The 13094-nt window shown below is 52.5% G+C and overlaps 1 protein-coding gene across 5 annotated transcripts in view; it reads right to left on the bottom strand.

The window, feature by feature from the left end:
* Positions 1–77: 77 nt before the first annotated feature.
* The window catches only part of FBXO10 (F-box protein 10), a 31165-nt gene continuing 18148 nt past the window's right edge, over positions 78–13094 (bottom strand). For all 5 annotated transcript variants that reach the window (XM_079789863.1, XM_079789865.1, XM_079789866.1 and 2 more), the window contains 8 exons: positions 12528–12677; positions 10432–10568; positions 9253–9323; positions 7752–7904; positions 6478–6747; positions 4264–4577; positions 3078–3259; positions 78–1977 (listed from right to left, as the gene is read on the bottom strand). In XM_079789863.1, coding sequence (XP_079645989.1) covers positions 1803–1977; positions 3078–3259; positions 4264–4577; positions 6478–6747; positions 7752–7904; positions 9253–9323; positions 10432–10568; positions 12528–12677 — 1452 coding nt within the window. In that variant the 3' untranslated portion in view covers positions 78–1802. The remainder of the gene's footprint in view (positions 1978–3077; positions 3260–4263; positions 4578–6477; positions 6748–7751; positions 7905–9252; positions 9324–10431; positions 10569–12527; positions 12678–13094) is intronic.

Raw genomic sequence — 13094 nt, 5'->3', positions numbered from 1 at the left:
CGAGCAGTACAGGTCTGCATCCAGCTGCCTGGGAACGCCAGCATATATCCAACCAAGGAAAGTCCCCCAAAATGGCCTCTCTTAAAATATAGAACTTTATTTTAGTTGCTGAGATTTTCATAAGCGCTTGGTTCACAGAAAAGTCATTTCTTACAAAATAATAAAGGCAGCATTTTGTACAGCGACTCACATTAGGGCCACCAGAGAAGTGCAAAGGACAGTGGGGATGGAAGGGACCAGTGCTCGTGCCTGGAGTCCTCAAGAAGCCAGTGCTCCTGGCTCCCTCCAGCCCCCTCCCACCCCACCTGGGACCTGGGAGAGCAGCACCAAGGGCCTGGCAAAAGGAGCCTGGGAAGCCATTGGTGAGGTGCACGACAGCGACCCCAACAGGCTGGTGAAGGCCTGGCATGAAAGGCCGAGTGGAAGGGGATCGTTCAGGTACCGGGGCTCCTGCATCCAACCCCCTTCCTCAAACAGCCAGGGCAGGGTCTGAGCCCGCCTAGAACCTTGACACTCACAGTACAGCTCAGTGAAGCCCTTTGGCAACTGGCCTTCCTCTGCCCACTCAGGCTACAGACCCTACCCCAGACCTAGGCTGGGTACGGGGAACAAAGACAGTGAGATGGGGCCCTATGCAGGTGAGTGGGACAGGGATGGACCTGGATAACACCAGGCGGAAAGTGCTCCGTACCTGAGGGGGCCGGGAAAGGACGGGTGGCTCAGCAGGAAGAGCACCGTCACCTGGAGGGAGGTGAGTGCTCTGTGGAGATGGCAGTGTCTGAGCTACACGTGTAAGGGTGGGACCTGGACAGGGAGAGAAGAGCATGCCAGGAAGGGGAGAGCATGAGCCAAGGCACATAAGGGTCAGCAAAGGCAGGTGGATGTCCATGAGAACATGGACACAGACGAGGGGCCCTAGGCACCTGCACCTCCACCAGTCTGGTGCCCAGGAGGGGGCCATTGGTGTGGCTGTGCTTGTGAGGTGTGAATCCTTGTGCAGCAGGCACCAAGCTAACGTCCTCCCGAGCTTGGGAGCTCCTGGAGGGTAGAGGGGAGTTGTGTGTCCCTGCACTGCCCAGGCTGGCACCGAGCCACTGCAAGGAAGGAAGCCCCTCTTGTTCTCGACATGTCCCTTGTCATCCCTAGGTCAGCCTAAGAGGGGCTCCCTGTCCTAAGCCCCTCCTCCATCACAGGCCCATATTTAAGTATAAAACAACGTCCTTAAGGAAACCAAACTCAACTCCTCCAGCCCCTGCAGGGAGCTGGGAGGGTGTGGGGTGTCCTGGAGGGACAGAGGGAGTCAGGAAGGGGACGTCCTGGGGCAGCTGTCTCCACCTCACTGGAATTACTTCCCTCGCTCAGGAGTGGATCTCTTCCCCGAGAGGCTGCTTGGTGTGTGTGAGACGCAGTTAGCTCCCTGTAACTCAAACAGGAAACCTGACCGCAGCTTCAGCACGGATTCTCCTCAACTCCTCATAACCTACAGGAGCTGGAGGGACTGGAAACCCAGTCTGTTCCTTCTTTCTTTGAGAAACACCCAAGTGCCTTCCTACTGAGGGCGGTGGAGCTGAAGGGTTTTGGAGGTCCCTTGTCCTTAGTCCCCAGGAGGCCTAGGAGCCTGTTTCCCAGGGGCGTGGTGAAAGGATCTGGAGCCTTCTCAGACTCGACGCCTCTGCCATCCCGAAGGCCTCACCTCTTGGCTCAGCTGGCACTGTCGGCCTGAGCCCGAGAACGGTGAGTGGTTGCTGCTCGCAGAGTCTCTGGACAGCGCTCTAGTTGCCCCGCCCTGTGGCTCTCCATCCTCACAGGATAGTGCAGAAGACGCTGCGGTTGCTGTGGTACCCACCTTCCACACGGGCCGTGATCCTGGTCGCCATGGCGGTCACCTTCTGCCCGCTGTGGGCTGCAGAAGGGCCTCGGAGAGAGTTTTCAAGGTGAGGGCGTGCTGGTGGGTTCATGAGCCGCCATGTATCAGACCTGGAGATGCAAAATGATAACAGACTCTAAGAGTGTACAGCTTGTCTGAATGCCTGAAATCTTACCTTTGGCTCAAGCTCACTGGATGCAGGTGTTTAAATCTAGCTGTAGTTTTTGTCTCCCAAGCTGGTGAAGCTAAAGGGCAGAAGTCCTGCATTCTAGTTCCAGGTGTGCCTTCAATTTTGCATGTGACCTTGGGCAAGTTCCCTTTAGCAGCCCCAATCTCCCCTCTTGATAAGGATCTGGATAAGATCAGTGGCTTTCTTTTTTTCTCTTTCATTTGCCCTTCTCCCCACCCTAGCTGGATAACCATGAAAATTGACAGAATCTTTATTTACAATCACCACAAACTAAAAACTACAGCTAATGAATGGAAAACCAGTATGTGTTATACCCATACAATAGATCACAACTCAGCAAGAAAAAGAAGGAATAACAGAGGCGACACCATGTGCAAATCTCAGGACATTCGGCTGAGGAGACTCAAAAGACTACATTCTGTATGATATCTGTATCTATATATCTATATCTATATCTATATCTATAGCTATAGCTATAGCTATATCTACGTTTTAAATCCTCATCCAAAAATACGTTTTTATTGATTTTTACAGAGGAAGGGGGAGAGAGAGAGAAAAGAAAACATTGATATGAGAAAGAAACATCCATCCGTTAACTCCTGTACACGCCCCAACTGGGGATCGAACCTGCAACCTGGGTATATGCCCTTACTGAGAACCAAACCCGCAACCTTTTTTTTTTTTTTTTTTTTTTTTGGTGTACAGGACAATGCTCCAACCAACTGAGCCACCTGGTCAGGGCTAACTAGATTTTACTAAGGCTCAGAGTTATTGAGTAACTTGCCCAAGGTCACATAGCCAGTAACCGGCAGAGCTGAGATTTGAAATCACATACCCCTTGCTATGAAAGCTTGTTTCCTCCCAAGGGAGTTAAGTGCAGCTCCTCAGCCCAGGCCCTGATCTGGCCAGAGCCGAAAGCTGGCAGGACTGCAGGGAGCAGAGCAAGGGCAGCCCGAATCACTGGGCCTGGCTTCTCTAGTGACCTCACTGAGGTTCTAGAAAATTGGTTTAGGCACATACTTTTTCTTGAAGACCAAGAACTTGTTGTTTTGCATGATGCATTCTCGATTGTTTGAGATCTGCTGGAAGATGGTCTTGTTGGCCTTTCCCTGGAAGAAGATGTTCTCCTGCACCAGAGCCTTGGTGCGGCCCCGCACTGCGATGCCGTAGGCCCGAAATGAATGGATCCGGTTCTTTATTACCTGGGAGAGGCAGACAGCTTGTCACACTGGTAGGGGAGCCAGGTAAGTGTTTCACAAGAGCATGCTAGGTCGATGAGCAGTGAGCCATGGGAGCTCAGGGAAGGGATATCGAGGCAAACAGCGGGGTAAGCGGGGAGCAGGGAAGGCTTCCTGGAAGAGGTGATGGGTAAGCTGTAGGAGTTTATCAGGTACAGAGCAAGGCAGGGATGTTCTAGGAAGAAGAAAAAACGTGCAAAGGCCCGGCAGAGAGAGGAAGTGGTGCCAGAGGCCAAGGCCCACGGAAACCCAACTGAGGCAACAGCTTCCACAGCTCAGACTCAAAGCCAAGGACGTCTTTACTGCTTGCCTAAGTCACTAGTCATGACGCCACACAGTTGAAGAGGCCTTGGGATCATCATTCACATGGGCAGGGACTGGCTCAACTTTGAAAGCCTAGCACCCGGCACAGTGCTTTGCATAAAAAGTGAACTCAGAGCTCACTGTCCCATTGGGAGACAGAAAAGCAAAGGAACATTTACAAAGCACCATGGTAAGTGCTCTCTGAGGTGGGGGTGGACATAAGCACCTTCAAGTCCAGAAAAGGGGTGCCTCAATAGCCTAGGGGCGCAGGGAGGGCTTCCTGAAAAAAGCCAGAGCCAAGCTGTAGGACTGCGATAGAAAAAGAGGGGGAAGTGTCCTGGGTCCACAGGGAACAGTGTGTGCAAAGGCCCCGAGGCAAGACTCCTTTCCTCACTAAACACCTACCATACCACATATCGGGTCCCGTGTGAGATTATTCTGTTAGCAGAAATCCAGAACAGCCCTGACCTTGACCTGGAGACCCTCAAGATACCCCAGGTGGCACCCCCACCCTAGCTTCCTGCTGGTAACTCTGATTCATCCTTCAGTTATATGTCCCCTCTTGCGTGAAGTCCCATCTTTGTCTTCCAGGCTGAGAAGGCAAGAGAGCTCTCCCAGGGCTGTGCCCTGTGTTGGCCCCACATGGGACACACACACACACTCACCTTAGTGTCAGACCTGGGCAGCAGCTGCAGCCCGCTGCCCCGATTGCCAATGATGTCATTTTCGATGACGATGGTGCTGTCACCCTTGGTGATGATGCCGTGGCCTCTGTTGTCATAGATACCATTGCCCCGGAGCTCTACCTTGCACTGGGCCTCGACCTTGACCCCACTCTGGCGATTGCAGGAGATGCTGTTGTTAGCCACACGGGTGAGCTGGCTGCTCTGGGCTACCGTGATGCCTCTGTCCCCATTAGCGTGGATCACATTGGTGATGACATGCAGCGCCTCACTGCTCTGGATGTAGAGTCCTGAGGCTGCAGGTGGAGGGGTGGGGAGCAGAGAAAGCACAGGGTGGTCCCAGGGTCAGCCCTGACAGCACCCGTCGGAAAAGCCTTCCTGGAGCTGTGCCCCCCAGGAGAGGCAGGGAGGAGATGGCAACAGGCAGACAGCCCTTGGGAGTTGCAGCTTCCAAGCGGCTGACACCCAGAGCAGAAGGAAACCTGGGAACATCAAGAAAATGCTGTTTCTCCTGAAACGAGTCCTCATTAAAGATGCCAGGGAAACAGGATGCAAGATTCCGCAGGCTCAGCTGGTGGTCTGGCCCAGGCCGTCCTGTACTGAACGCCACCTACATCATAGTTCTAGCGCCACGTGCACCTCCTGTGGTGGAGCCCTCGCCACCATTCCAACTCCAGACAGACCTACCTGCTGGAAAGTTGTTTTCTTTCCCATACTGACCTGGAGTCTGCCTCCCCACTGTTTGGAGAAATTTGTTTATATGGGAAATTCTATAACTTTTGAATTAAAAAAAAATTTACTAAACTAAGTAATATGTGTCTAAAATGTGTTAGAAATTTTGGAAAGAAAATGCTGTTTGGGGTACTTGTAGGAAAAAAAGCACAAATTGAGGGGGCTCAGAGCGGCTGACGTGGTCGGGAAGAGATAGCACGGCAGATGAACCCGGTGAGGAGGGGGACCCCCAGGGACATCCATCTACCACTAGAGCAAGCGGTACAGGGCAGTGCGGGAGGAGTGTGGGGAGGCTGACGATGGGGTCGCATGGGAGCAATTTGAGCTGCGAGTTCAAATCTCTTGGTGGTACCTGCCTGTTGCTTCTCCTGCTTGGTTGAGAACAGCAAATACAAATGAAGAATTTGTGGATATATGCAGCGTTTCCTGTCCTGCACAGGTGGCCACAGATTTCTCTGACCTCTGCCACCCCCAGAGGAATAAGCTTACCAGGCCTGGTAACCTCTTTTTTTTTAAATTCTTTATTGTTTAAAGTATTACATATGTCCCCTTTTTCCCCCACTGACCTCTCCCCGACCGTTCCCACCCCCTGGCACATGCCCTCACTCCCCTACTGTCTGTGTCCATGGGTTATGCTTACATGCAGGCATACAAGTCCTGTAGTTGCTCTCTTACCACCTCCCCGCTCCTGCCTGCCTTCTGAGGTTGGATGGTCTGTTCGATGCTTCTATGTGTTAACCTTTTTTTAACAAGCCTTCCTCCATTAGCCCTCAACAGTGATTCTGATAATCAGCCCAGTTAGGAGTCCTGGGGTTAGATAACTCCACAATAAGTTTTGTTTTTGTTTTTTTAATTCAATAAACGTGAAATACCTACTATCATCATTTTTTGTTAAATGAAAGATAACAGATTTAAAACTTATTTTTCTATACAGCTAAGAAAAATCATTGCCAATTAAACCATGATATGCCATCAATTGCAAGACACATCACATCAAAGATACTAAAATGTGAAAAATGTGTCTCAGAATTGGTTAGCAATGTGCCTGCCAGGTGTGGGTTTGGCACTGCAGGGGAGAGGGCACCAACGTGGGTGGGATTCCGTCTTTGCCTCAAGTTCACAACCTATCAGAGTTGATGAAACAGCTCCAGACACAAGCCCCTAACACGTGCCACTGGGGTGGGGAGGGCACAGTGCAAAGGAGGGAAGGATGCTGGTGCATCCCCAGTGGCTCTGAGGTTCACGTTGTCTGTGTGAACGGGAGGAAGGGGATTTCAAGCCAGAGAAGCAGCATGAGCAAAGTCGGGGGCTGGGGGACAAGAAAGGATGCATTCAAGTCTGGGGACTGGGGTATCGGGTGAGTGGACAAAGGAAGTGGCCAGTGAGGCCGGAGGGCTGGAAGAGCCATTAAGGTGGTGAGACCTCGACGGCTCTGGAGCAGGGGCGGGGGGCGGGGGGACTCACCTCCGTTGTGATTGATACTGTTAGACTCCACAAGCGCGATGGTGACGGGCTGGCGCAGCGGGTCGTCGTCCTTCTCCAGCTCGGGCTCCCAGAGGATGGCATCCCCATCCTCGCTGAAGTTCTCCTGGGCCCCATGGCCTCCAGGGAGCTCCCTGGAGCCCTCCTTCTGGCTAAACACCGCCACTCCGTACAGGCCATTGTAGCTGACGTGGTTGCTGGTGACATGGGGCAGGCTGGACGACATCATCCACACACCACAGCCCTTGTTAGCTGGGACAGGGAGAGCAGCTGGTCACCGACACCGAGCACAGGGTGACAGCCTCCAGTATCTCCCCCCGAGGGGAAACAAAAAAGGCACTGGCCCGGGCCACAGAGTCCCTGATTTGCTAAAGGCCTGGGACAAGTCACTGTGTGGCTCTGGCTGCAGGCTCCTCCTTCATACGCGAGGGAAAGTAACAGTCAGGAAGATCTTTCAACTAGGATCATTCTGTCGGGTGGAAAAGTGTTCTGAGAAATGTCAAGGCCACACTCCAGGTCAGAAGCACAGAAGCCCAGAGTGACAGGGCCAAAGGGGTCACAGAGTTCATCTAGCCCCACCCCTCCCTGAAGAGACAGAATCGGCTTCAGTTTGAACCCCAGCCCTACCACGTCCTAGCTATATGACTTTGAGTAGTTAATGGAACCTCCCCATGCCTCAGTTTCCTCACCTTTAAAATGGGGTTAACTATCTATCTCAGAAGGCAGACATGAGGATTAAATGCAATAATGCATGGAAAGGGCTTTGCAGAGTTGGGTCTGAACAAGCTAGCTGCTATCAGGATCACCATCATCAAATACACAGTTCAGGAAGACGAAGGCTTTCACCCAAAGTCCGAGTAAGGGAGAACAGCTTGCCTCCTAGGATTATCTTATTTCTTCCCTATTATTTTCCGTTCTCTGGGTCACAAGAAATGATGCTCATGTATCCAAGCTTACGTGGCCCTGTCCTTACACAACACCTGACTCTTGCCTTCTGCTGTTTTCAATGTAGACAAAGCTTCCTGCTTTGCTGACCCCACGGGATCGCTCTGATTACACGGTGATTTGCCAGAGGCTCCTGAGTTCTGAGAGGGGCTGTGTAACTGTGGCCTGAGATCAGTGCTATCGTTCAGACGCGGTCTCTGAAGCTCAGGGAAAGGCTACAACTTTCTCGGACCCACCAAGGGGGGTCCTGGGCTTCCTGCCTCCCAGGCAGGACTGGACCCCTGGCCCCTCCCCCGGAAGGTGCTCCTCACCGTAGATGGTGTTTCCTTCTATCAGCCCTTTGCCTTCATCTCCCACGACCACGCCATCTGAATAGCCAAAGCAGATGAGGTTGCTCCTGAGGACGGGGACCCCTCCGCGGCGGATGTCCACACCTCCCCACTGGTTCTCACGGATGACGTTTTCTAGGGAGAGGCAAACAAGAGGGTCAAGACCAAGGGCCACCTGCAACGCTAGCAGCGAGGACTTGGCAGCTGAGAGGAAGGACAACCTGGACCAGGAAGCTCGGGGCTGACCCAGTCAGCACCCCAAACCTTCTCTGGCATTTCAGGGACTTGTTGGCTATCTGCTTTCCCCAAGGCCAGCTCTGTGTCTGTCTGTGCTCTCCTATGTTCCCAGTACCCACTGTACCTAGTGGCCTTGGGAACTGATGACTAAGAATAACGGGCATTGGAGCCCCTGAGCCAGGCCAGGCAGGGGATGTCTGCCCCGGGGGGTGGGGGTGGGGCTGTTTCCAGAAGGGCTGAGGCAGAACCCAGCCATTCCCCCACCAGCGGGAGCAGGCGCTAGCTTGTCCTCAGCCTCTGCTCTGACTGACCGCAACCGGGCTCTCCCACCCCTTCGCCTGCCCACGAGTGGGCTGGAGAGTCCCAGCCAGAGGGTGGTCCTGGACCACCGGCACCAGCACTGAGGCAGGGCAGACGCTCAGCCTGCTGGGACTAGAGTGCAATGGCTCACAAGACCCTGTGTGACTGACCCCTTCCTGCCTCTGTGACCCCATCTCAAACCCTCACCACACTCCAGTCACACACGTGATCTCCCGGCTCCTCGGCCACGCCAGGTCTGTTCCCACAGGTGGCCCTGCATGGAATCCAGTCCTTTTCCCAGGGTCCTTCTCATCATCCAGGTTCTGGCTTACAAGCCACCTTCTCAGAAAGGGCTGCCCTGACCACACAATCTAAATACCACAAAGTCCCTCTAGCTCCTTATTCTAACTATCTGTAGAGCACGAATCATCCTCAATAGGACTTCTGCTTGCATATGTATGCTTTTACTTATTTATTTGCTTCCCCCTCCTAAAATGTCAGTTCCCGGAACGGGGATGGTGTCTGTGCTGTTCACTGCTGTGTCCCTGTCTCCTGGTCCTGGAGAGCAGGGCTCCTGGGTATAGTCAGTGTACACTAGTATGTGTACAGGGGAGGTCTGGGCAGGCTTCCCTGAGGAAGTGACACCCAGGCTGAGACCTGCAGGGTGAGCAGGAGCTGGCCAGGCAGGGGGGAAATGGGGATGGGTGTCCAGAGCAGGCAGGAGCCCGTACAAAAGCCAAGAGGAGTTCAGACATTTTGTGTGGCATAAATGTTCCTGACCGCATGATGCCAGCTACCCAGTGAGATCCTGTGAGCACTGGGCCAGCATCCCCGAGTTAGCCACTACTAGCAGGAGGCCAGTCTGTCAGATGAAGTACCAGGGGGGGCGGGGAGGGTGAGGCAGAGCCCACTACCTGACTGGCCAGGCTCCAGCATCCCCACCTACCTGTGATGAGGCCTTTGCCATTCTCATTCACGGCTATGCCAGCTGCACGGCCCTTGAAAATGTGGTTCCCACTAAAATGTAAGAACAAGACAGGTGAGACCAGACCAATGTCATGCGTCAAAGACAATGCCGACTCAAGGTGACTGCCTTCTTTAGTGGGCTTCCCCAGATGGCTCAAGTCCACAGAAGCATAAAGCACTTCCTGAAGTCCTAGAAGCCTGGCATTCAGCAATCTTCAGTTATCACCGACTAAAACTAAACCTATAGCTATGCCATAGAAGCACAAGGCTCTGTGGCCTCTCTTGACTGGCATCCACATACAAACAACATTTTATTTATTTATTTTTAAAATATATTTTTATTGATTTCAAAGAGGAAGGGAGAGGAAGAGGGAGGTAGAAACACCAATGATGAGAGAGAATCATTGATTGGCTGCCTCATGCACGCCCCCTACTGGGAAATGAGCCCACAGCCTGGGCATGTGCCCCGACTGTGAATCGAACCGTGACCTCCTGGTTCACGGGCCAATGCTCAACCACTGAGCCACACCGGCCGGGGCCCAATGCCACCTTTTTAATAAGGCCTTCCCACACATCTCCTCTCTGGGAGCTGTGCATTTATATACTTGTTGCTATGGCACAAACAGCAGAATGGCTCACGCCCTCTTGTGATAGTATTTATCCCAGTCTGTCCCGCACGATAGCTGGGAGGGCAGATCCATGGTCCCAGTAGTGCCGCTGCCCCTTCCACCTACAGCTCACACCCTGACTGATCTCGACGTGTTTTCATGCTGGGGTCATATGTAGCCTCCGAATCTTAACACAGCATCCCTGGTGGCCACTATCAACTGACCCGAGTTAAAATCTCTTCCGGGCACATATGTCTCCCAGACGAGAGTAAACTCCCAGTCTTGCCCTTGATACCTCTGTTATCATCATTACGTAGAAGTGCTCAGTAATACTTGCTGAATAGAATGGCTACATGGTTAACTGGAAGGGAGCACAGAAACTCAAAAGTGGCTGCTATTGTGGGATTCTGGGTGCAGTCTCTTCTGTGCTTGCTTTAGGAAACAAAAATATTTTCAAATGGGGGAAAGACGGGAGAAGGGAAACAGAGATGAGAAAGGAAAGGAAGAAGGGACCATGGTGGGCAGGACGGTCTGGGGACAGCAGCGCATACCTCACCACTGGATTTCCGTGGTACAGGATGTAAATGCCAGCCTCCTTATTTGAAAAGATTTGATTGTTCCGGATGATGCCTTTCCCATTGCCAAGGACGACAATGCCTGAGCGAAGGCCGTGGTGGATCTGGTTACACTGTAAGTAACATGAGACGCCACGAAGGACAGATCAGATAGGCCAGCCAGAAGCAGAGTGCTCGCCACCCCACAGCAGGCCGGGACGGATACAATGGAGAAAGCACGGTCCCTGGAGGAGCCCTAGCACACGACAAAGTGCACGAGCCCTGCTGCCCTGCACAGGTGCACACGTGGACCCGATCAGGCAGACCCTGAAGACAGGAGTCTGCACTCCCTCGCCTTTGAGACGCCGTGATGCTGGCCCTACTGCAGGGCAGGGGGCTCTTGCTCGTCACTGGCAGGCATGCTACTGGAACTTTCTGAGCTCCCACACACCATCACCTGGCCACGCCACCCTTCCCAGGGTCAGGGGAGCCTACCTTCAGGAACGGGCGGCACCCCAGTACATGAGAATGTTGGCCAACCCAAGGGGGCCACTTCTGGGGAAGGGTGAGAGCCATGTGGCTTCTAGTCCACAGTTCTTGTTCAGGGGAGGGCTGGGGGAAGGTACGGCTCTGGGGAGCGTAGCTATCCCATGGGGTGTGAGGTCATAGGTATGTGAGCTACAAGGAACCTTGGAGACATCATTCTAATTCCTCGTACAAAAGGGCAACAGGCCCAAGGTCATACGTTTGTGGCAGAGCCAGATTTGAAATCTAGTTTTTTCTGTCTCCCAGTCAGTCAGTTGCTTTTGCCCAGTGACAAAATTTTTAGATTATAATAAATTATAATACAACTGTTTCACTCTAATTGTTCATTTACAGCCCCAAACACAACCCCATACTTAAACCAGGAAGTTAGCTATTTCTCTTTCACAGAACGTTCTGGTTTGCCTTAAAGTGTTCCGTGCTGCAAGCTCTCCTATTCTTACTCACTTTTCAGACTTTCTCCTGACAGGTTGGGCCGACTCACCAGGGCAACTACGGCCTAACAGAAGTAAGTCCCCCAGGGTGGAGAGCTCGGAGAGAGAGGTGTATGCAGTGACATTCCCATCCACGCCCTTTCACAAAGCCAGGACTGACAGGCAACACCCCCTTCCTACTTCCACCTGCTAACTGGGAAGGCAACCTCATCTCTCTGGCAACAGCGGCAATAATTTCTCAGCCCTGGTCATGCGTCAAACACCAGCTGCAGGGCAAACACAGTGAGAGGAAGAGTCTGAAAGAAGACACGGCCAGGCACGTCTCTTTAACTACAGTTAGGACTTTCCTTTCTCTGCATGTCCAGGGCAACTGAGATATAGTGGGTTGGGAACATCAACCCTGGATCAGCCTGCCTGGATTCAAACCCCAGCTCCGTCACTGGCTGTGTGGCTTGGGGGAAAGATCCTCAGCCTCTTTGTGTCTCACTGTCTCATCTATAAAACGGGGATAATGATTCTACCCCACAGGGTTGTGTAAGGATGAAACCATAACTATATACAAAGTTCTTAGAATAACCTGGCATATAATAAGCACTAACAGAAGGGTGGGTATTTTTTTCCAGGTCCATCAAAAGCTCATCACATTTTCCAATTTCTTGGAAGCCTGTCTCTCGGGAAGGCCAGGGCAGAAAAGGGGCTGGTCTCTCAAGTCGCTGGTCTGATGGGCTAGGATTTTAAGTGGCTTTCACACTGGTGCAAAACCAAACTCACAATATCCATGAAACAAATAACCTTCAGAACTAAACATCCTTTTTATAGCAAAGAATGAACTAACTTGGTGTTTTATTTCCGATCCACGTTGACTTTTAGGGCAGACATCGTCATCTTTAATTCTTACCAAAGGAAAAAACAACGAGAGCCTATCAGGGCCCTGGGACTTTTCCCTGTGACCGGACCTCTTTCTTACTGACGGGGAGACGGCAGGGGAAAGGACAGGGAACCCTAGTACACAGAAAGCACTATTTTTAAGATGACCACACTGATGTAAATATCCCCAGAAATCGTTTCTGAGAAGCAAGAGCCACCCTGAAAAGGCGTGCAGACAGAGAGAAGTACCAGGATGAGCGGGTTGGACTTCTTCCGGATGTCCACGCCAGCCTCCGCGTTGTGGTAAATGTTGTTGCCGGCGATCAGGCCTCCACCCTCCAAGCGAAGAAAGATGCCTGACGCTTTGCAGCGGTGAATGTCGTTCCTGAGCATGACGATCTAAGCAGGGAAGAGAAAGCCATTTGTTTTCCTGTCACAAAGGATTAAAAAAAAAAGAAAATATCACTCAGGGACACCAAGCCTCTTCCTTAGAGTCTGGCCTGTGCTGTGCAACCTGCAGGCGAGAGGAGCGCCTCGAGGTCAGCACGGCCGCTCTCCACCTGTGTGTGCACAGGGCAGAGCCATCTCCATGCCCCTCCTGGCTGCCCCTGCACCGGCCTCACGCCGGTTCTTTAATGAAACCTCATCAGAGCTTGGCCCTGGGCTCCACAGTCACAGCGTTTGAGCAGAATAACTGGATGAGGGGATGACAAAGACCCTTAGAGAAGATGGGATTCGGTGGTCCTCACACTCAACGTGCTTTGGGGTTACACAAAGATTCCCCCAGGGGTCCAAGGGCACGGCTACGAATGGAAT

The sequence above is a fragment of the Cnephaeus nilssonii genome, assembly GCF_951640355.1.
Source record: "Cnephaeus nilssonii genome assembly, chromosome: 14".
NCBI lineage: Eukaryota > Metazoa > Chordata > Mammalia > Chiroptera > Vespertilionidae > Cnephaeus > Cnephaeus nilssonii.
Note: the sequence above shows the minus strand (reverse complement) of the source record. Positions and strands in the feature narration are given on the sequence as shown.